At 41.0% G+C, this 22,148-nt stretch overlaps 1 protein-coding gene across 22 annotated transcripts in view; it reads left to right on the forward strand.

The window, feature by feature from the left end:
- The window catches only part of LOC110531736 (receptor-type tyrosine-protein phosphatase delta), a 614,032-nt gene that overhangs the window by 574,552 nt on the left and 17,332 nt on the right, over positions 1–22,148 (forward strand). For all 22 annotated transcript variants that reach the window (XM_090183809.1, XM_090183811.1, XM_090183808.1 and 19 more), the window contains 3 exons: positions 12,069–12,192; positions 15,012–15,187; positions 22,025–22,144. In XM_090183809.1, coding sequence (XP_090039935.1) covers positions 12,069–12,192; positions 15,012–15,187; positions 22,025–22,144 — 420 coding nt within the window. The remainder of the gene's footprint in view (positions 1–12,068; positions 12,193–15,011; positions 15,188–22,024; positions 22,145–22,148) is intronic.

Below are 22,148 nucleotides of genomic sequence, written 5' to 3' on the forward strand. Positions count from 1 at the left end.
CCACTAGCATGCTTTCACCAATTATGTGATGTCACTATCAGAAAGGAGGAAGGAATTATGCATTTAAATAATATTTTAACACATTTACCTTTCTGTGCTGCCTATCCTTTGGCGTCAGGTACCTTAATTTCCAATAGTGAGCATAATCGAGCTCATAACTCCCTTATTGGAAATATAAAAAGTTAGAGACTCATTAAAGAACACAGCCCAATATTTCCTCTGACATGTGAAATTGAACACTATGTTTAACAACGTGGTGTTTTCTCTTACACAACAATTGGTATTACATTTAATAGCCAGTTTATTTACGGTGAGGGACCCTCCAGGCTTTACAGAGCTTTACAGAGATTGCTGATTCTGTTGGTTGTACTCAATTGTACAGCTCTTCTGTGTGCCGTAAACCCTAACCCCATAGAAGGACCAAGGATGGTGGAGAGCAAACTTGGCCTTTGAGGAAAACCTACTCTACAATGGCTAAAATAGTGGTCTCTTATCATTGTAGTTATTATAGTAGACTATTGTTGTGTTCTTTTTCTGCTTACTAAGGTTGGCATTCATTGTATACAACAATAGTCAAACGCAATAGAGAGAGAATTTAGTTTGACTAAAAAGTACAGTGCCGGTCAACAGTTTGGACACACCTACTCATTCAAGGGTTTTTCTTTATTTTGACTATTTTCTACATTGTGGAATAATAGTGAACACATTAAAACTGAAATAACACATATGGAATAATTTGAGATTCATCAAAGTAGCCACCCTTTGCCTTGGTATGTTTTAACAGTCACAGTGGGTACAACATCTCCTATACACTTCCTGATAAACTCAGTCTCCGTCACAGTGTATTCGTCAATATTATTCTTGGAAGCTACCCGGAATGTATCCCAGTCCGCGTGATCAAAACCATCTTGAAGCAGCATCATCGGACTGAGCTTGTTGTCATTGCAGGCAATCTCAACACTGTGCATTACAGGGAAGACAACCTCCTCCCTCATGTGGTACCCTTCCTGCAGGCTCATCCTGACATGACCCTCCAGCATGACAATGCCACCAGCCATACTGCTCGTTCTGTGCGTGATTTCCTGCAAGACAGGAATGTCAGTGTTCTGCCATGGCCATCGAAGAGCCCGGATCTCAATCGCATTGAGCACGTCTGGGACCTGTTGGATCGGAGGGTGAGGGCTAGGGCCATTCCCCCCAGAAATATCTGGGAACTTGCAGGTGCCTTGGTGGAAGAGAGGGGTTACATCTCACAGCAAGAACTGGCAAATCCGGTGCAGTCAAATGAGGAGGAGATGCACTGATGTACTAAATGCAGCTGGTGGCCACACCAGATAATGACTGTTACTTTTGATTTGAACCTTCCCCCTTTGTTCAGGGTCACATTATTGCTGTTAGTCACATGTCTGTGGAACTTGTTAAGTTTATTTATCAGTTGTTGAATCTTATGTTCATACAAATATTTACACATGTTAAGTTTGCTGAAAATAAACGCAGTTGACAGTGAGAGGATGTTTATTTTTTTGCTGAGTTTAGGTAAGCACAGGCAAAATCCTAGAGGAAAACCTGGTAACCTAAAACACAAGGCCATATATACACTGGAGTTGCTTACCAAGACGACATTGGATGTTCCTGAGTTGCCTAGTTACAGTTTTCACTTACATCAGCTTGAAAATCTATGTCAAAACTTAAACATTGCCTGCTAGCAATAATCAACAACCAACCAGAGGTTGAATAATTTAAAAATAATAATTTGCAAGTGTTGTACAATCCAGGTGTGCAAAGGTCTTAGAGATTTATCAGAACGACTCACAGCTGTAATCACTGCCAAAGGTGATTCTAACTCAGGGGTGTGAATGCTTATGTAAATGTGTCTATATATTTCATTTTCATTAAATTTGCTAAAATGTCTAAAAACATGTTTTCACTTTGTCATGGGGTATTGTGTGTAGATGGGTGAGAATATTTTATTTATTTAATCAGTTTTGAATTCAGGCTGTAACACAACAAAATGTGCAATACTGTAAGTCAAGGGGTATGAATACCTCCTGAAGGCACAGTAATTGTGTTGGACTTCAGCTGAGATTGTTCTTTATAGAGAAGTATATTTGTCCAGGCCACAATTGTTCCTTGACTTGCACCATTCATTCTCACTGTCAATAATTCTAATGTTATAACTTCTAACAGTAAATGTATCCACTGGTTAAATGGGAGAGAGTGAGGTCTTAGAACCTCAAAAGAATGATAGCAGCAGTGATGCCTGCCAACAGTAATCTTGTTTTATTGATTGAGAGATTCAAGGGGCTCTCATCATTAAGTAACGTAATAGATGCAAAACATTGAATATTTAAATGCATGGACTTCGAAAGGAATTTTGCTCCAGAAGCATTTAACTGCAGGCCACGCCCACACCATATGAAGGAATGTGAAGTGGCTCTCAAGGGATCTTTGTTAGGAGCAAATGGTTTGCAGGAATAATTTGGACGTGCTTAAGCTTTACAAGAGCAAACAATAGCTGATATCAAGAAGTTAGGAGTTAGGAATGTCTGGGCTTCTATACATCATACTGTAACAACCTTAATAAGTACACAATTCAAATAAAACAAATTGTCTGTGTCTGAAACTGCTTTTGTATAGTGCATTGACTAACCTCAAGTAATTTACTTTTGTAGCAATTTTTTTTGACTCTTTACTGTCTTTAAAGAATATAATGTTGATAGGCATCAGCCTGTAAGCAAAGTTTTTGGGTTGACAAATTTCATATAACAGTTGTCAGAGAAGCATACAATGGCTGAACATTGGTCTCTTAAGTCGTAGAGAGAGTAATATCTTTATGGCATGAATGAAATAATGGCAATAATAACAACTAATATTTTAGGGAACACAGTGAGCAGTTGAGAGTTGGGGTCAATTTGATCGTAAACATTATCTTGATGTTACAGTCAGTGAACAAACTTAAAATGTATAAATTGATGGTTCGGATTATGGGACGCCAAAGTCATATTATTCCACATTCTATTCCAATGAAAGGTTTGTTCAGATTCAATTAGATCTGTGGACAATGGTTTTTTAATTGCTAGCTCAGAATATGAGTTTTCACATTTTTGCATATATATTATAGAGAAGCAGTCTATCTGGGGCCCAGATAATTTATTTCGAAATTCTCTTTTGATAGTTCGGTAGTTGGGTTACCCAAGGAACTCCGCAGGCCAGCATAGCTGACCTAAGTTGTAAATATCGAGAGAAAAAACGAAAAGGGATGTTAAATGTTAATGTGTATGTATCTTTCAAATCTTGGAATGTTTCCAAAACATTACTGTTCATGATATTGGTAAGGGTACGGTTTCCACATTTGGACCTTTGGGGGGATGCAAAAGGCTGCTCTCCAGATCGTAAGGCTTTATTGTGTAATATTGGTATATGGGCATGCCAAATGAAAGCATTCTACATTTAAAGAGTAATTCAGAATGGCATGCGATCGAACTCAACTTCATTGTGGTCACATATGCGGATCTTAGGTATGATATTATCTACAGTGAGCTCCAAATGTATTCGGACAGTAACAAAAGTTTTGTTGTTTTGGCTCTGAACTCCAGCACTTTGGATTTGAAATGATACAAAGTATATGAGGTTAAAGTGCAAACTGTCAACTTTAATTTTATGATATTTTCATCCATATCAGGTGAACAGTTTAGAAATTACTGCTGTGTGTATATAGTCTCCCAATTTCAGGGGACTAAAACTATTGGGACAAATTCACTTATGTGTATTAAAGTAGTCAAAAGTTTAGTGTTTGGTCTAATATTCATTGTGGTCACACATGCTGAGCATGTGACTCTACAATGTTGTTGGATGCGTTTGTTGTTTGTTTAGGTTGTGTTTCAGATCATTTTTATTTAAATAAGAATATATGTTTCTAAACACTTCTACAATAGTGTGGATGTTTCCATGATTATGGATAGTCCTGAATGAATCGTGAATAATGATGAGTGAGAAAGTTACAGATGCAAAACATGTTTAACCTTCCCAATGCCGTCTGGGGTACGCCAAATAAAAATGTGATTCACATCCAGTACGTCACTAGATAATAATAAGATGAATATAACTAATAATGGCTCTCTGAACACAACTGATCTGGTAATAACTATACCAATGGATAGTCAATCATAAGCACAAACAACAGTCTAAGGCCATGACTTGCCATGCAAAACTTCGATCAATACTCACAATGATGACATTATTATCCACTGTTGAAGTCGGAAGTTTAAATACACTTAGGTTGGAGTCATTAAAACTTGTTTTTCAACCACTCCCCAAACTATAGCTTTGGCAAGTCGGTGAGGACATCTACTTTGTGCATGACACAAGTAATTTTTCCTACAATTGTTTACAGACAGATTATTTAATTTATAATTCACTGTACAAGTTGACTGTGTCTTTAAACAGCTTGGAAAATTCCAAAAAATTATGGCATGGCTTTATAAGCTTCTGATAGGCTAATTGACATAATTTGAGTCAATTGGAAGTGTACCTGTGGATGTATTTCAAGGCTTACCTTCAAATTCAGTGCCTCTTTGCTTGACATCATGGGAAATCAAAAGATCAGCCAAGACCTCAGAAAAAAATGTTTAAACCTCCACAAGTCTGGTTCATCCTTGGGAGCAAATCAATCCAAAGAACCTTGTGAAGATGCTGGAGGAATCAGGTACAAAAGTATCTATATCCACAGTAATACGAGTCCTGTATCGACATAACCTGAAAGGCCGCACAGCAAGGAAGAAGCCACTGCTCCAAAATCGCCATAAAAACTGCACATGGATACAAAGATCGTACTTTTTGGAGAAATGTCCTCTGGTCTGATGAAGCTAAAAATAGAACTGTTTGGCCATAATGACCATTGTTATGTTTAGAGGAAAAAGGGGGAGGCTTGCAAGCCGAAGAACACAATCCCAACCATGAAGCACGGGGGTGGCAGCATCATAATGTGGGGTTGCTTTGCTGCAGGAGGGACTTGTGCACCTCACAAAATAGATGGCATCATGAGGAATGGAAAATGATGTGGATATATTGAAGCAACATCTCAAGACATCAGTCAGGAAGTTAAAGCTTGGTCGCAAATGGGTCTTCCTAATGGACAATGACCCCAAGCATACTTCCAAAGTTGTGGCAAAATGGCTTAAGGACAACAAAGTCAAGTTATTGGAGTGGCCATCACAAAGCCCTGACCTCAATCCTATAGAAAATGTGGGGGCAGAACTGAAAAAGCGTGTGCGAGCAAGGAGGCCTACAAACCTGACTCAGTTACACTAGCTCTGTCAGAAGGAATGGGACAAAATTCATCCAACTTAGTGTTGGAAGCTTGTGGAAGTCTACCCGAAAGGTTTGAGCCAAGTTTAACAATTTATAGGCAATGCTACCAAATACTAATGGAGTGTATGTCAACTTCTGACCCACTGGGAATGTGATGAAAGAAATAATAGCTGAAATAAATCATTCTCTCTACTATTATTCTGACATTTCACATTCTTACAATTAACTGGTGATCCTAACTGACCTAAAACAGGAATTTTTTACTAGGATTAAATATCAGGAATTGTGAAAAACTGAGTTTAAATGTATTTGGCTAAGGTGTATGTAAACTTCTGACTTCAACTGTATATACACTGCCGTTCAAAAGTATGGGGTCACTTAGAAAAAAGTCATATAATTTTTGTCCATAACATCAAATTGATCAGAAATACAGTGTAGACACTGTTAATGTTGTAAAATGACTATTGCAGCTGGAAACGGCTGATTTCTTATGGAATATCTACATAGGTGTACAGAGGCCCATTATTCTCAACCATCACTCCTGTGTTCCAATGGCAAGTTGTGTTTGCTAATCCTACAGCTGAAAACTGTTGGGCTTATTTAAGAAGCAATACAACTGTCTTTCTTTAGACTAGTTGAGTGTCTGGAGCATCAGCATTTGTGGGTTTGATTACAGGCTCAAAATGGCCGGAAACAAATAACTTTCTTCTGAAACTCATCAATCTATTCTTGTTCTGAGAAATGAAGGCTATTCCATGCGAGAAATTGCCAAGAAACTGAAGATCTCGTAGACCACACAGGACAGCGTAAACTGTCTCTAACCAGAATAGAAAGAGGAGAGGGAGGCCCCGGTGCACAACTGAGCAAGAGGACAAAACACCAGTCTCAACGTCAGCAGTGAAAGGGCTGGCGTTCTAGGATACCGGTATGCTGCCCTTCTAAGCAGAGTTCTTCTGTCCAGTGTTTGTGTTCTTTTGCCCATCTTAAAATGTTTGTTTTATTTGCCCGTCTGTGCTATGGCTTTTTCTTTGCAACTCTGCCTAGAAGGCCAGCATCCCGGAGTCACCTCTTCACTGTTGACGTTGAGACTGGTATTTTGCGGGTACTATTTAATGAAGCTACCAGTTGAGGACTTGTGAGGTGTCTGTTTCTTCAATGTTCTTCAAAGCTAACACGATGTGCCATTGGAACACAGGAGTGATGGTTGAGAATAATGGGCCTCTGTATGCCTATTTAGATATTCTATTAAATATCAGCCGTTTCCAGCTACAATAGTAATTTACAATATTAACATTGTCTACACTGTATTTCTGATCAATTTGATGTTGTTTTAATGGACAATAAATTAGCTTTTCTTTCAAAAACAAGGACATTTCTAAGTGACCCTAAACTTTTGAACAGTAGTGTGTATATATATACAGTGCCTTGCGAAAGTATTCGGCCCCCTTGAACTTTGCGACCTTTTGCCACATTTCAGGCTTCAAACATAAAGATATAAAACTGTATTTTTTTGTGAAGAATCAACAACAAGTGGGACACAATCATGAAGTGGAACGACATTTATTGGATATTTCAAACTTTTTTAACAAATCAAAAACTGAAAAATTGGGCGTGCAAAATTATTCAGCCCATTTACTTTCAGTGCAGCAAACTCTCTCCAGAAGTTCAGTGAGGATCTCTGAATGATCCAATGTTGACCTAAATGACTAATGATGATAAATACAATCCACCTGTGTGTAATCAAGTCTCCGTATAAATGCACCTGCACTGTGATAGTCTCAGAGGTCCGTCAAAAGCGCAGAGAGCATCATGAAGAACAAGGAACACACCAGACAGGTCCGAGATACTGTTGTGAAGAAGTTTAAAGCCGGATTTGGATACAAAAAGATTTCCCAAGCTTTAAACATCCCAAGAAGCACTGTGCAAGCGATAATATTGAAATGGAAGGAGTATCAGACCACTGCAAATCTACCAAGACCTGGCCGTCCCTCTAAACTTTCAGCTCATACAAGGAGAAGACTGATCAGAGATGCAGCCAAGAGGCCCATGATCACTCTGGATGAACTGCAGAGATCTACAGCTGAGGTGGGAGACTCTGTCCATAGGACAACAATCAGTCGTATATTGCACAAATCTGGCCTTTATGGAAGAGTGGCAAGAAGAAAGCCATTTCTTAAAGATATCCATAAAAAGTGTTGTTTAAAGTTTGCCACAAGCCACCTGGGAGACACAACAAACATGTGGAAGAAGGTGCTCTGGTCAGATGAAACCAAAATTGAACTTTTTGGCAACAATGCAAAACGTAATGTTTGGCGTAAAAGCAACACAGCTCATCACCCTGAACACACCATCCCCACTGTCAAACATGGTGGTGGCAGCATCATGGTTTGGGCCTGCTTTTCTTCAGCAGGGACAGGGAAGATGGTTAAAATTGATGGGAAAATGGATGGAGCCAAATACAGGACCATTCTGGAAGAAAACCTGATGGAGTCTGCAAAAGACCTGAGACTGGGACGGAGATTTGTCTTCCAACAAGACAATGATCCAAAACATAAAGCAAAATCTACAATGGAATGGTTCAAAAATAAACATATCCAGGTGTTAGAATGGCCAAGTCAAAGTCCAGACCTGAATCCAATCGAGAATCTGTGGAAAGAACTGAAAACTGTTGTTCACAAATGCTCTCCATCCAACCTCACTGAGCTCGAGCTGTTTTGCAAGGAGGAATGGGAAAAAATTTCAGTCTCTCGATGTGCAAAACTGATAGAGACATACCCCAAGCGACTTACAGCTGTAATCACAGCAAAAGGTGGCGCTACAAAGTATTAACTTAAGGGGGCTGAATAATTTTGCACGCCCAATTTTTCAGTTTTTGATTTGTTAAAAAAGTTTGAAATATCCAATAAATGTCGTTCCACTTCATGATTGTGTACCACTTGTTGTTGATTCTTCACAAAAAAAAAATACAGTTTTATATCTTTATGTTTGAAGCCTGAAATGTGGCAAAAGGTTGCAAAGTTCAAGGGGGCCTAATGCTTTCGCAAGGCACTGTATATATATATATTTTTTTTTTACATTTCTTCACATTTTCAAACAGTACATTTATATTTTCCAATGGGGCTATACATTTGGGTGAGGTTTTTTTCTCACCTGAGTAGCCTCGTTTCCCTGCCAAAATTAAAATTAAACCATCCAGTGTTCAGCGAAATAACAACACAATGTCAAATACAGGTAGCCTAGTCAAATAATTAACATCAAATCACATAAACTGTTACTTTCTCGCCGGAAACCTTCACTCTCGCACCGACATTTAGAAACTAAACATGACAATTAGAAAAATAACCCACAGGAGTTTTTTGAGCGAGAATAACGATGATTTTCGAGTGGTAAGACATGTATAAAAGCAACAGATACCATTAATAAGAAGGGGGTAGAAGCGTCTTATATGGTGAGCTACCGAGTGGCTAGGACAGGCAAGCCCCGTACTATTGTGGAGGACTGCTGCTGCTGATGTCGCTGGGACAATGCTGGGGGAAAAGGCCCAAAAACTATACAGACAATATCTTCATCAAACAACACTGTTTCACGATGCATCAGTGACATGGCAGGAGATGTTTTGAAACGCTTCGCATACATGCCAGTGAATTATATGCATTACAACTGGATAAGTCAACAGGCCTGTCACAGCTCCTGGGATATGTCCGTTACGTTAATGGGGGGTCAATTAAGGAAGACAACCTCTTCTGCAAACCACTGGAAACCAGGACAACATGAGAGGATATTTTTTAAGTACTGGACAGCTTTGTGACATCACATGGACTTTGGTGGTCAAGATGTGATGGTATCTGGATGCGCAAAAGCCAATGCAGGGAGACATAGTGGAGTGGTAACGCACGTGCAAGCAGTTGCTCCCGACACCACTTGGGTACACTGCAGCATCCAACGAGAGGCTCTTGCTGCCAAGGGAATGCCTGACAGCTTGAAAGATGTTTTGGACACTACAGTGAAAATGGTTAACTTTGTTAAAGCAAGACTCCTGAACTCTTGTGTATTTTCTGCATTATGCAATGATATGGGCAGCGGCCATGTAACACTTTTACAATATACAGAAGTGTACTGGTTATCAAGAGGCAAACTATTGACACTTTTTTTTAAATTGGGAGACGAGCTTAACGTTTTCTTTACTGACCATAATTTTCACTTGTCTGACCGCTTACATGATAACGAGTTTCTCACATGATTGGCCTCTCTGGATGATGTTTTTTCTCACCTGAATGATCTGAATCAAGGATTACAGGGACTCTCCGCAAATATATTCAATGTGTGGGACAAAATTGAGGTTATGATTAAGAAGTTGGAGCTCTTTTCTGTCTTCATTAACAAGGACAACACACGGTTTTTACATCATTGTATATATTTTATGTGCACAAAAGAACTCAAGCTTATGGACAATGTCAAATGTGATATAGCGAAGCCGAGCTGGGTGCGCATTTACGCCTTTACGCAGGTACTTTCCCGAAACAGACGACACAAACAACTGGATTCGTTACCCCTTTTATGCCCTGCCTCCAGTCCACTTATCGATATCTGAACAAGAGAGCATCATCGACATTTCAACAAGCGATTCTGTGGAAATTGAATTTAATCAGAAGCCACTGCCAGATTTCTGGATAGGGCTGTGCGAGTTTCTTGCCTTGGCAAATCACACTGTTAAGACACTGATGCCCTTTGCAACCACATTCCTATGTGAGAGGGGATTCTCGGCCCTCACTAGCATGAAAACTAAATACAGGCACAGACTGTGTGTGAAATTATTTAAGACAGAGACTCTCTCCAATACAACCCAACATTGCAAAGTTATGTGCATCCTTTCAAGCACACCCTTCTCATTAACCAGGGGTGAGTTATTCACAATTTTTGATGAACAAATAAGGTTTTATATGTAAGATGGCTTAAAAAAGAGCAAAATTATTGATTATTATTATATTAATATTTGTGCCGGGTCCTATAAGAGCTCTTTGTCACTTCCCACGAGCCAGGTTGTGACAAAAACTCACACTCATTCTTATGTTTAATAAATGTATCGTATAGTGTGTGTGTGGCAGGCTTACAATGATGGCAAAAAAACAAATTTGAAAGTGCGCTGACCCTGGTGCTGGAGGTTGAAATAAATGTACAGTATATTTATGGGTTGGAAAATGGATGTGTCAAGTGGTCGTGTCCCTCCTCTTCTCCATTTCATGACCAGACTGACCAGTGTACTGTACATCCATGTGAGCATGTTATTGGAAACTGATGGAATGAAGCGGACAGAATGCGCAAACCAGCCTTGGGACAGCTACATTTAACAACGCTTGTCCCTTACACAAAATGTATGTTATGCTACATGTCAAAATAACCCAGGATGAGTTGGAAAATAGTTGTTATGGCAGGTGAACGCGGGCCTAGCGTTTCAAACTGAGATTCCTAAAGAGTTTAAATACTGTCAAGCTTAAAGGGATAGTTCCCCCAAATTACAAAATTGTATATATTGGGGATATTGACTTGCATTGGCTTTGTTCCACAAATGCTAAAACTTTAGAATTTGGAGACAGTGGCCAGGTTAACAAACCAAAGTATGGGGATTGTTTTCTTACCTTGTCCATAGACTGCTTACAGGGCAAGTAAATCAAATCAAATTGCATTTGTGAGATGCTTTCATAAACAACAGGTGTAGACAAACATTATGGGCCCTTCCCAACAAAGCAGAGAGACAAAATATTTAAAAAATATACAAATAATAACACGAGGAATAAATACACAATGAGTTATGATAACTTGGCTATATACACAGTGTACCAGTACCGAGTCGATGTGCAGGGGTACGAGGTAATTGAGGTAGATATGAAAATATAATCTCTGTGCAAGAGGCGTCACTACAGTCCCTGGTTCGAATCCAGGCTGTATCACATCTGGCCGTGATTTGGAGTCCCATAGGGCGGCACACAATTGGCCTGGCGTCATCTGGGTTTTGCCGGGGTAGGCTGTCATAATAAATAAGAGTTTGTTCTTAACTGACTTGCCCAGTTAAATTAAGTTTAAATAAAAGATCATAAACAGTAACAGCAGCATATGTGATGAGTCAAAAGACTTAGTGTGGAAAGGGTCAACGTCGGTAGTCCTGGTAGCTATTAGTTAAATAGTTAACCAATAGCTACCAGTACAAACTATTCAGCTGTCTTATAGCTTGGGGGCAGAAGCTGTTCAGGGTCCTGTTGATTCTAGACTTGATGCATCGGTACCGCTTGCTGTGCGGTAGCAGAGAGAAGAGTCTATGATGACTTGGGTGGCTTGAATCTTTGGCATCTTTTAGGGCCTTCCTCTGACACCGCCTTTATAGAGGTCCCGGATGTCAGGGAGCTTTTTCCCAGTGATGTACTGGGCCGTACGTAAACCTTCTTTAGTGCCTTGTGGTCGGATGGCAAGCAGTTGCCATATCAAGCGGTGATGCAGCTAGTTAAGATGCTCTCAATGGTACAGCTGTCAAACTTTTTGAGGATCTGAACTGATATGTACTTTTGTAATTTCTGTGAACTATCCCTTTAAATGTGTCTAAAAGAACCTACACAGTGCATCAAAATAGCTTTTTTGCTATTATTGATCCTAGTTTGAATCCATAGTCCTTGTCTGGGAAATGGAGCTAAATGGTGGTATTGAGCAAAATATACCACTGTAAGTGATGAAGGAAAGTAATGAATATAACCTCTCTTTACTTGCAGTCCATCGATCCCGGGCAGCAGTTCACGTGGGAACACTCCAACCTGGAAGTCAACAAACCAAAGAACAGATATGCTAACGTGATAGCATACGACCACTCCAGAGTCCTGCTATCGGCTATTGACGGTAAGCAGCTCTCGCCTTGCCTTGAATTGACTGTCATGTGACTGTCTACTTATATACAGTACCACTGTCTTCTGTGCCCTAGGAGTACTAGCATACAGTGAGCTATGGTATCTAGGGCGGTGACGGTCATGGAATTTGGTTTAACGATTATTTGTTACACACACACACACACACACAGTACATACATACATACATACATACATACATACATACATACATACATACTAATTAACCAATTCCATTGAATATTTCCCATAGAGAGAAAACATTAAAAAATAACATAAACAAACTGGCTCTTCCGGGCCAGTAAATGGATGCTAATGGGAAGAAAACTGATCAATAAAGACGTTCAGAGTCCCATTGCAGTCTCCCAGAAAGCTCATGCAGCTGAGAGTGTTGATGGACCCCATTAACTAGCCATAAACACACATCTGTGCGGCCACATCGAAGCCTTCGCGAGGGAGGAAACCGCTACTCTGCCAGACAGGCTTGTGGGACTTCCCCCTGGAGCTCCAAACAAAGCCTTTGGCAACCAGGACTTTTTAGATGAAGTTATTTTTGCGTAAGAAACATGTCTGTATAAGTAGCTCACCAAGCTAGCGACTGACTGTCGGGATTGGAATGGAGAACGTCTTCCTCGGGTGCTTTTGGAATCCCCTGATGTGTGGTAAAGTGTGTGGTAGGCTATTAGCGTTGACTGTATAGAGGGGAATTGGGTGATACTTAACTTGAACCCTCTGTCGTTATAGACCCAGATAACAAAGTCATGGTAGTGTGATAACAGATGTCATAAACAGTCATGTCAGATGATTGTAACTGACACAACACGTTCAGCATCATCTATTGACTCATAGTCATTAATCATGTCCACAACATGTTGTTATAGTTGGGTTCCATAAGCCAGACATGAAAACCACTTGATTTATTCCTTTGTACGCTGCCACAGGACTTTAGTTGGCCAACCTACGTGTCTCACCCCCCACTTTGAACTCCAAACGATTCATCAAAATTTGTCTCTTTTCATTGTAACATTCCTCACCAGATGAATGCACGTCATGTAAGCAAACATCTGTATAGTCAGTTTTCCACTATGCTCTGCTCCAAAGCTGTCCCTGGACTTTATTTGTAACTCAGTTGAGACCCAGTTCAAAGTGGACCAATTTGAGTCACTGACCAGCTGTTTCTCAAAAGGTCAGTGCAACTAAAATGGAGAAATCACAACATAAACTAATTATGGTTTTCTGTGCTTGATCGAGGAGCTTTTAATGTCCAGGTATACTGGTTATTCTCCAACCATCATAAATTGTAATAGCAGGTAGATGATGTATTAGCAGAGAGAAGCAGACTCATGGCCTCTTTCTTGAGGGAACAGGCCAGCATAGTACAATAGAAGAGGGCTTTTACCAAAAGTTACTTCAGTGTGGATTATGCTTCGTAAAACGGATAACCAACCACACACGCCACTTTTAGCCTATTTTAGGACACATTGCCAAATATATAGGTGATTTTTTGATTGTTTGCCAGTAAGTTTGATATCTGTACCATGTTATTAGTTGCGTTTCTTTTTTGATAACTGTATTGAAAGTTTTGCAAGCAGATGGCTGCGTTTTGCACAAATTCTGAGTGACACTCCGGCCATCTGCAGAGAAACCAAATATGCTTCCAGACACTGTCTTGTTTTCATTAAACCATAATAATGTCTCTTTTTCCTTACACGTCCCTTTCATTTTGAAAGCTGGGGGCTTAATTGTCTTTATCCCTTGTCCATTATGGAAATATACAGCCAGGCAACGGCTGCATGAAAAGGTTTAGCAGGGAAAAGGGAGGGAGGGAGAAAAAAAGACGGGTAAGAAATGTCGGGTTTTGAATGAGCTCACATTTTCTTTTCTAGTCTTTTCTTTTTTTGCACTGAATAAGTTACCTGGGAGAAAAAGGGAGGGGTGGATGAAAGGGGGGAGAGTTGGAGCACGGGCGGCTGGCTATGCAAACGTGGCATCCATGCAGATGAGACTTATCTTGGTAGACCATGTGTGCGCTGGGCCCCCAACTGCCAGTCCTGAAGCATTGACTAGCTGTCAGCTCCGTCTTCGCCTCTCCCCGGATTGGGAAAAAAAACAACTGCTTTCATTTAGCAACCGGTGAGAAAAGGAGAGTAGGCGGAGGTTGTGGAAGAAAAACAGTTTTGCCTGGTTTCGTTGTTGGTTTTTCCCTGTGAGGTTGAGGGGAGAGGTGGGGCGGAGGTTTTTTTCAGAGCTAAAATGTATCTCCGCCTTGAAGTTTCACTGTAGATAGAGGAAATGCTCTTTTTGGAGTCATCAAAGTTACGTATGATAACAATTGACACAGTGATTCAACTAGTAGGCAGCCATTTTGTGTGGATGGATGACACAAAAGGCACACAATGGCAAAGCCTAAACGAAAAACACAGTACACTTAGACTGTATGCCTGGGTAGTTCCTGGCTGAGTAAACTAACTCTGGATTTGTGCCCTTTTAGTCAGAAAGAACTCAGTCAGGATTAAGTGTTGTTCAATGTCAAAACAACTCAAAGTATTGAGTAGCAGGGGTCTGAACCTCTAAGCACTAGCAGAGTGACTTCACTTTTCACAGTACCTGCTAGTCTAGTGGATGGACTAACGCTATTGATCCCAATCAAAGCCAAAGCCACTGTTGTGTCGCTCATCGTTTTTCCCCCGTCTGTCGTACAACCAAAGTTAATCACTCCCCACACACAGACCCCACACACGTATGTACACACACACCACTCCCCCCCTCAAGCAGACACCATCCATTCTAATCACTTTCCCTCACATTTTCTAGGTATCCCTGGAAGTGATTACATCAATTCCAACTACATCGACGGCTATAGGAAGCAGAATGCATACATCGCCACGCAGGGCTCGCTGCCAGAGACGTTTGGTGACTTCTGGAGGATGATCTGGGAACAGCGGAGTGCCAACATCGTCATGATGACCAAGCTGGAGGAGAGGTCCAGGGTAAGCACAGATCTGGAATCAGATCTCATTTGATTGCCATGCACAGGTCTAGGTCTGTTACACAGGTCCATTTTATCCTACCCTGACATTAGACATAGTCGCCGAAACAAAATGGAGTAATTCTACAAATGTACATTCAAATATATTGCAGAAGTGTCATATCATTGGATTTGTAAAGTAAAAAATGTCTAAATGTAATTATGTCTTCGTTATATATTTTACCTCAGTCATCTACATTTTTATATCAGTGTATGTGGTCTGTAAAGCAAACATACTGCAATATCATTTCAGATTCCAAATTCGGTGTAATTCAATTCACCTATTTTCCATTGTTTACTTCCAAGCTTCATTGAAACAGCAACATCATAGCCTAACCCATGACTCATCATGGCTATCCATTTGCTTCTGTGATGCAAATACAACGTTTAACATTTTCCTAGAACTCCCCATTCCTCCTTTCATTCTGTGTTCATATTTCTGTGTGTTTTGTCATGTTCCTTCAGATGCCCTCATATTTCTTCTCTAAGGCAAGACATCTTGCATTCTGTTTCCAATGGATTTCACTCACTCACTTATTTGCCACAACATGAGTTTCCCTTTTCTTCCTTTTAGTATTAGTGTTGCTATTGCAATTAGTTGCATGGTCACTAGGTTAGCCAGCAGCACTGCTTTAAGCAGGTAAAATGTTCATGCTAATTGTAAAATGTCAGTTATTCGGTACAAGAACCAAGCACACAGCACTTTTCACTCTTTCAAAGTTAACAAGCAAACACTCTGTGCCTGGCACTGCAACATCTCTTATGTATGTTTGAAATCACAAAGAAATGAAGACTGCATGGTCTCCACAAGTTGCAAGTTCACTACTTTCACACAATTCCTCCTCTAAAGATCATGAATTACTTGTTTACAAAGGTCTCTCAAGAGGAGAACAATTCCATGTATTCCACCTTACGATTTGACTGTAGAACTGTCTGAACAGATGTCGTGAATGGATTGCTTTCACTCTTCTCTAACCTACAGGGCCTTCAGAAAGTATTCACTCCCCTTTACATTTTGCACATTTTGAGGTTCTTACAGCCTGAATTTAAAATTGACTGATTTTTGTCACTGCCCTACATACAAAACCCCAAAACCCCATAATGTCACATGGTGAAGTTATTAATTACACTTTGTATGGTGTATCAATACACCCAATCACTACAAAGATACAGGTGTCCTTCCTAATTCAGTTGCCGGAGAGGAAGGAAACCACTCAGGGATTTGAGGCCAATGGGGACTTTAAAACAGTTACATAGGTTAATGGCTGTGAAAGTAAAAAACTGAGGGTTGATCAACAACATTGTAGTTACTCCACAATAGTTACCTAAATGACAGAGTGAAAAGAAGGAAGCATGTACAGAATAAAAATATTCCAAAACACGCATCCTGTTTGCAACAAGGCACAAAAGTAATACTGTAACAAAATGTGGCAAAGCAATATTGGTAAATACAAAATAACACATTACTGAGTTCCACTCTCCATATTTCCAAGTATAGTGGTGGCTGCATCATGTTATGGGTATGCTTGTAATCGTTAAGGACTGGGGAGTTTTTCAGGATAAAACAGAATGGAGCTAAGCACAGGCAAAATCTTAGAGGAAAACCTGGTTCACCAGACACTGACAGTGAATGTTCCTGAGTGGCCCGATTTACAGTTTTGACATTTATCTTCTTGAAAATCTATGGCAAGACGTGAAAATGTTTTTCTTGCAATGACCAACAACCAATTTGACAGAGCTTGAAGAATTTTGAAAATAATAATTGGCAAATGTTGCACAATCCAGGTGTGGAAAGCTTTTAGAGACCCAGAAAGACTCAAAGGTTAATCATTGCCAAAGGTGATTCTACAAAGTATTGACTTAGGGGTGTGAATACTTATGTAAATGAGATATTTCTGTATTTAATTTGCAATACATTTGCAAAAAAAAATTGTTTTCACTTTGTCATTATAAAAATGTATGTAATTCATTTTGAATTCATGCTGTAGCAAAACAAAATATGGAATAAATCAAGGGGTATGGATATTTTCTTAAGGCACTGTATATTGTAGACCCAAGTGCATGTTTTGACCATTGTCTGGTTCTAGTTGTTAGTTGCTTTAGATAATGAAGTATCACATAAGAATGACTCATAGTTTTGTGAATATATACAAAAGCTGCCTCATAGACCTTTGTCAAGCTTTAGCGCATTGTTTGACAACATTTGATGATGAAATATGCTTCACTTTGTAGCTTCTGAACATCAGAACAGCAATTATTCACCTCGGGAATGGACAAAGATTTTTTCTTTAATGAGTCCGGCGCAAACGATATACTGCTTTGTCGAGATTAGGTCCAAATCGTGAAGAAAATATGGAGAAAAAGGAGGAGGGGGGCGGGGTGCCTTGTATGAACTCGCCAACGAGTAGGTAAACCCCCACTACCCTCCGTATTATTGGCCAATGTGCAATCATTGGAAAACCAACTGGACAATCTACGATTAAGACTATTCTACCAACGGGACATTAAGAACTGTAATATCTTATGTTTCACTAAGACATGGCTAAACGATGACACAGATAATATAGAGTTGGCTGGCTCCTCCGTGCATTGGCAGGACAGAGCAGCTAAGTCTGGTAAGACGAGGGGTGGGGGTGTGTGTCTATTTGTTAATAACTGCTGGTTCGCTATGTCTAATATCAAAGAAGTCTTGCGGTATTACTCGTCTGAGGTAGAATACCTCATGATAAGCTGTAGACCACATCTACTCAACGAGCTGTATAAGTCCATAAGCAAACAAGAAAATGCTCAAACAAGAAAATACTCCTAGTGGCCGGGGACTTTAATGCAGGCAAACGTAAATCCGTTTTACCTCATTTCTACCAGCATGTCACAAATGCAACCAGAGGAAAGAAAACTCTAGACCACCTTTACTCCACACACAGAGACGCATACAAAGTTCTCCCTCGACCTCCATTTGGAAAATCTGACCATAATTCTATCCTCCTGATTCCTGGGCGGCAGGATAGCCTAGTGTTGGACTAGTAACCGGAAGGTTGCATGTTCAAACCCCCGAGCTGACAAGGTATTTCTGTTGTTCTGCCCCTGAACAGGCAGTTAACCCACTGTTCCGACTAGGCCGTCATTCCCACTAGGCCGTCATTGAAAATAAGAATTTGTTCTTAACTGACTTGCCTAGTTAAATAAAGGTAAAATAAATAAATAGATTCCTGCTTACAAGCAAAAACTAAAGCAAAAACTAAAGCAGGAATACGGAAGTGGTCAGATGACGCGGATGTTTTGCTAGCACATATGTTCCGGGATTCATCAAAGGGCATTGAGGAGTATACCACCTCAGTCATCGGCTTCATCAAGAAGTGCATCGACGACGTCATCCCAACAGTGGCCTTACGTACATATCCCAACCAGAAGCCATAGCTAAAGGCTAGAGCTGCCGCTTTCAAGGAGTGGGACACTAATCCGGACGCTTATAAGGACTTCCGCTATGCCCTCAGATGAACCATCAAACAGACAAAACGTCAATAGAGGACTAAGATTGAATCCTATTACACCAGCTCTGATGCTCATCGGATGTGTCAGTGCTTGAAAACTATTACGGACTACAAATGGAAACACAGCCGCTAGCTGCCCCGTGATGCGTGCCTACCAGACGGGCTAAATGCCTTTTATGCTCGCTTCGAGGCAAGCAACATTGAAGCATGCATGAGAGCACCAGCTGTTCCGAATCACGCTCTCCATAGCCGATGTGAGCAAGACCTTTAAACAGGTCAACATTCACAAAGCCGCGGGGCCAGAAAGATTACCAGGATGTGTACTCAAAGCATGCATGGACCAACTGGCAAGTGTCTTCACTGACATTTTCAACCTCTCCCTAACCGAGTCTGTAATACCTACATGTTTCAAACAGACCACCATAGTCCCTGTGCCCAAGATAGCGAAGGCTACCTGTCTAAATTATTACTTCCCCGTGGCACTCACGTCGGTAGCCATGAAGTGCTTTGAAAGGCTGGTCCTGACTCACATCAACAGCATCATGCCGAAAACCCTAGACCCAATCCAATTCGCATACTGCCCCAACAGATCCACGCAATCTTAATCGCACTCCACACTTCCCTTTCCCACCTGGACAAAAGGAACACCTATGTGAGAATGCTGTTCATTGACTACAGCCCAGCGTTCAACATCATAGTACCCACAAATCTAAGGAGTAGGCAACAACACATATGCCACGCTGATCCTCAGGGGTGCATGCTTAGTCCTCTCCTGTACTCCTTGTTCACCCACGACTGCGTGACCAAGCACGACTTCACTCGCATCATTAAGTTTGCTGACGACACAACAGTGGTAGGCCTGATCACCGACAACGATGAGGCGGCCTATAGGGAGGAGGTCAGAGACCTGGCAGTGTGGTGTCAGGACAACAACCTCTCCCTCAATGTGAGCAAGACAAAAGAGCTGATCTTGGACTGTAGGAAAAGGCAAGGCGAACAGGCCACCATTCTCATCAACAGGGCTGTAGTGGAGTGGGTCAAGAGTTTCAAGTTCCTTGTGGTCCACATCACCAACGAACTATCATGGTCCAAACACACCAATACAGTTGTGAAGAGGGCACGACAGAACCTTTTCCCCCCCAAGGAGACTGAAAAGATTTGGCATGGGTCACCAAATCCTCAAAAAGTTCTACAGCTGCAACATCAAGAGCATCCTGATCGGTTGCATCACCGCGTGGTATGGCAACTGCTCTGGATCCAACCGTAAGGCGCTACAGAGGGTAGTGCTTACAGCCCAGTACATCACTTGGGTCAAGCTTTCTGGCATCCAGGACCTATATCAATAACATGTATTTATAAAGCCCTTTTACAATAGCCGATGTCACAAAGTGCTATATAGAAACCCATCCTAAAACCCCAAACAGCAAGCAATGCAGATGTAGATGCACGGTGGCTAGGAAAAACTCCCTAGAAAGGCAGGAACCTAGGAAGAAAGCTAGAGAGGAACCAGGCTCTGAGGGGTAGCCAGTCCTCTTCTGGCTGTGCCGGGTAGAGATTATAACAGTACATGGCCAAGATGTTCAAATGTTCATAGAGGACCAACAGGGTCAAATAATAATCACAGTGGTTGTAGGTGCAACAGGTCAGCACCTCAGGAGTAAATGTCAGTTTGCTTTTCATAGCCGAGCATTCGGAGTTAGAGGCAGCAGGTGCGGTAGAGAGAGAGAGTCAAAAACAGCAGGTTTTCCAGGAGGGGAGGGAGAGGGAGAGAGAGAGAATTAGAGGGAGCATACTTAAATTCACACAGGACACCAGATAAGACAGGATAAATATTCCAGATATAACAGACTGACCCTAGCCCCTCAACACATAAGCTATTGCAGCATAAATACTAGAGGCTGATACATTTTGGAGACACTGTGTCCCCGTCCGACGATACCCCCGGGCAGGGCCAACCAGGCAGGATATAAGCCCACCCACTTTGCCAAAGCACAGCCCCCACACCACTAGTGGGATATCTTCAAACCACCAACTTACTACCCTGAGGGGGGGGGCAATGTAAATACAAGATGGTGTCAGATGTACGCTTAAAAAATGGTCAAAGACTCCAGTCACACAAGCGGTACCGGAGCACCACGTCTAGGACCAAAAGGCTCCTTAACAGCTTCTAACCCCAAGCCATAAGACTGCTGAACAATTAATCAAATGGCCACCTCGACTATTTACATTGACCCCCCCTCCCATTTGTTTTTACATTGCTGCTACTCACTGTTTATTATCAATGCATAGTCATTATACAAATGACCTCGACTAACCTGTACCCCCACACATTGACTTGGTACCCGTACCCCCTGTATATAGCCTCGTTATTGTTTTGTAATTTTCATGTGTTACTTTTTGATATATTTCTTATTGCTTTAGTTCATTTAGTAAATATTTTCTTAACTCTATTTCTTGAACTGCATTGTTGGTTAAGGGCTTGTAAGTAAGAATTTCACGGTTTTATTCGGCGCATGTGGCAAATTTGATTTGATTTGTCTCGATTGAGTTCCAGCAACAATATATTAGCTTCCATTGTATGTAAGATGAGGGTAGTACAGTGTATGAGGTAAGGCATCTACATAAGGACTCTTCGAGTTCACTGTGCTTTCCTCTGGCAGCGAAATGACAATACTGTAATGGAAGTAGTGTTTTATTGGCTGTTCGCTGGGCAACAAAAACGCTATAATCATAATAAACCTGTGCCTGTAATGTGATTGGAAAACTGTGGTTAAGATTGTAATTATAGAGCCTGTCAGGCTAACAAATAGCACTGTCGGGCTTCAGTGGAACGTCTTAGCTGGGCCTGTTTCCTCCATTGTGAAATCACACAAGTCAGCACAGCAGCGTAGGAAAGACTTGGCAGCCTCGCTTTCCTGTTTGCCTTGTATTGACTTTCCTTTATGAAGCTGGATGAGTATTTGCCAGCTATGTCTATTAGGGTCTATTCTATCTCAGACAGTGATTCAGAGAGTTAGAGGGAAGAAATAGAGCATTGAGGATCAGATCGGATATGAACTTCATTGTGATTCAACAATTGTTGGGGATGTGTAGCAGGGGAGTTCTGCCCACTGAAACTAAGGGGTGCACAGACCCTCTCAGATGAATTATTTGTACACTGAAAATATAGCAGATATTGGTTATTTGACTCATTATTCAAACAAAGCAAAGTTGGTAATTAGTTCCTTCTCAACAATAATAGGTGCGTTGAGTTGTTAGAAGTTGTGACCAAACCAGTTGTCTAATGTGACGTTTTCTATCAATCTCAGGTGAAATGTGACCAGTACTGGCCCACTAGAGGGACGGAGACCTACGGCCTCATCCAGGTGACGCTGTTGGACACGGTTGAGCTGGCCACATACTGTGTCAGGACATTTGCACTTTATAAAGTAC

Source organism: Oncorhynchus mykiss, chromosome 9 (genome assembly GCF_057628025.1).
Source record: "Oncorhynchus mykiss isolate SJ-2025 chromosome 9, ASM5762802v1, whole genome shotgun sequence".
Classification (NCBI taxonomy): Eukaryota; Metazoa; Chordata; class Actinopteri; order Salmoniformes; family Salmonidae; genus Oncorhynchus; species Oncorhynchus mykiss.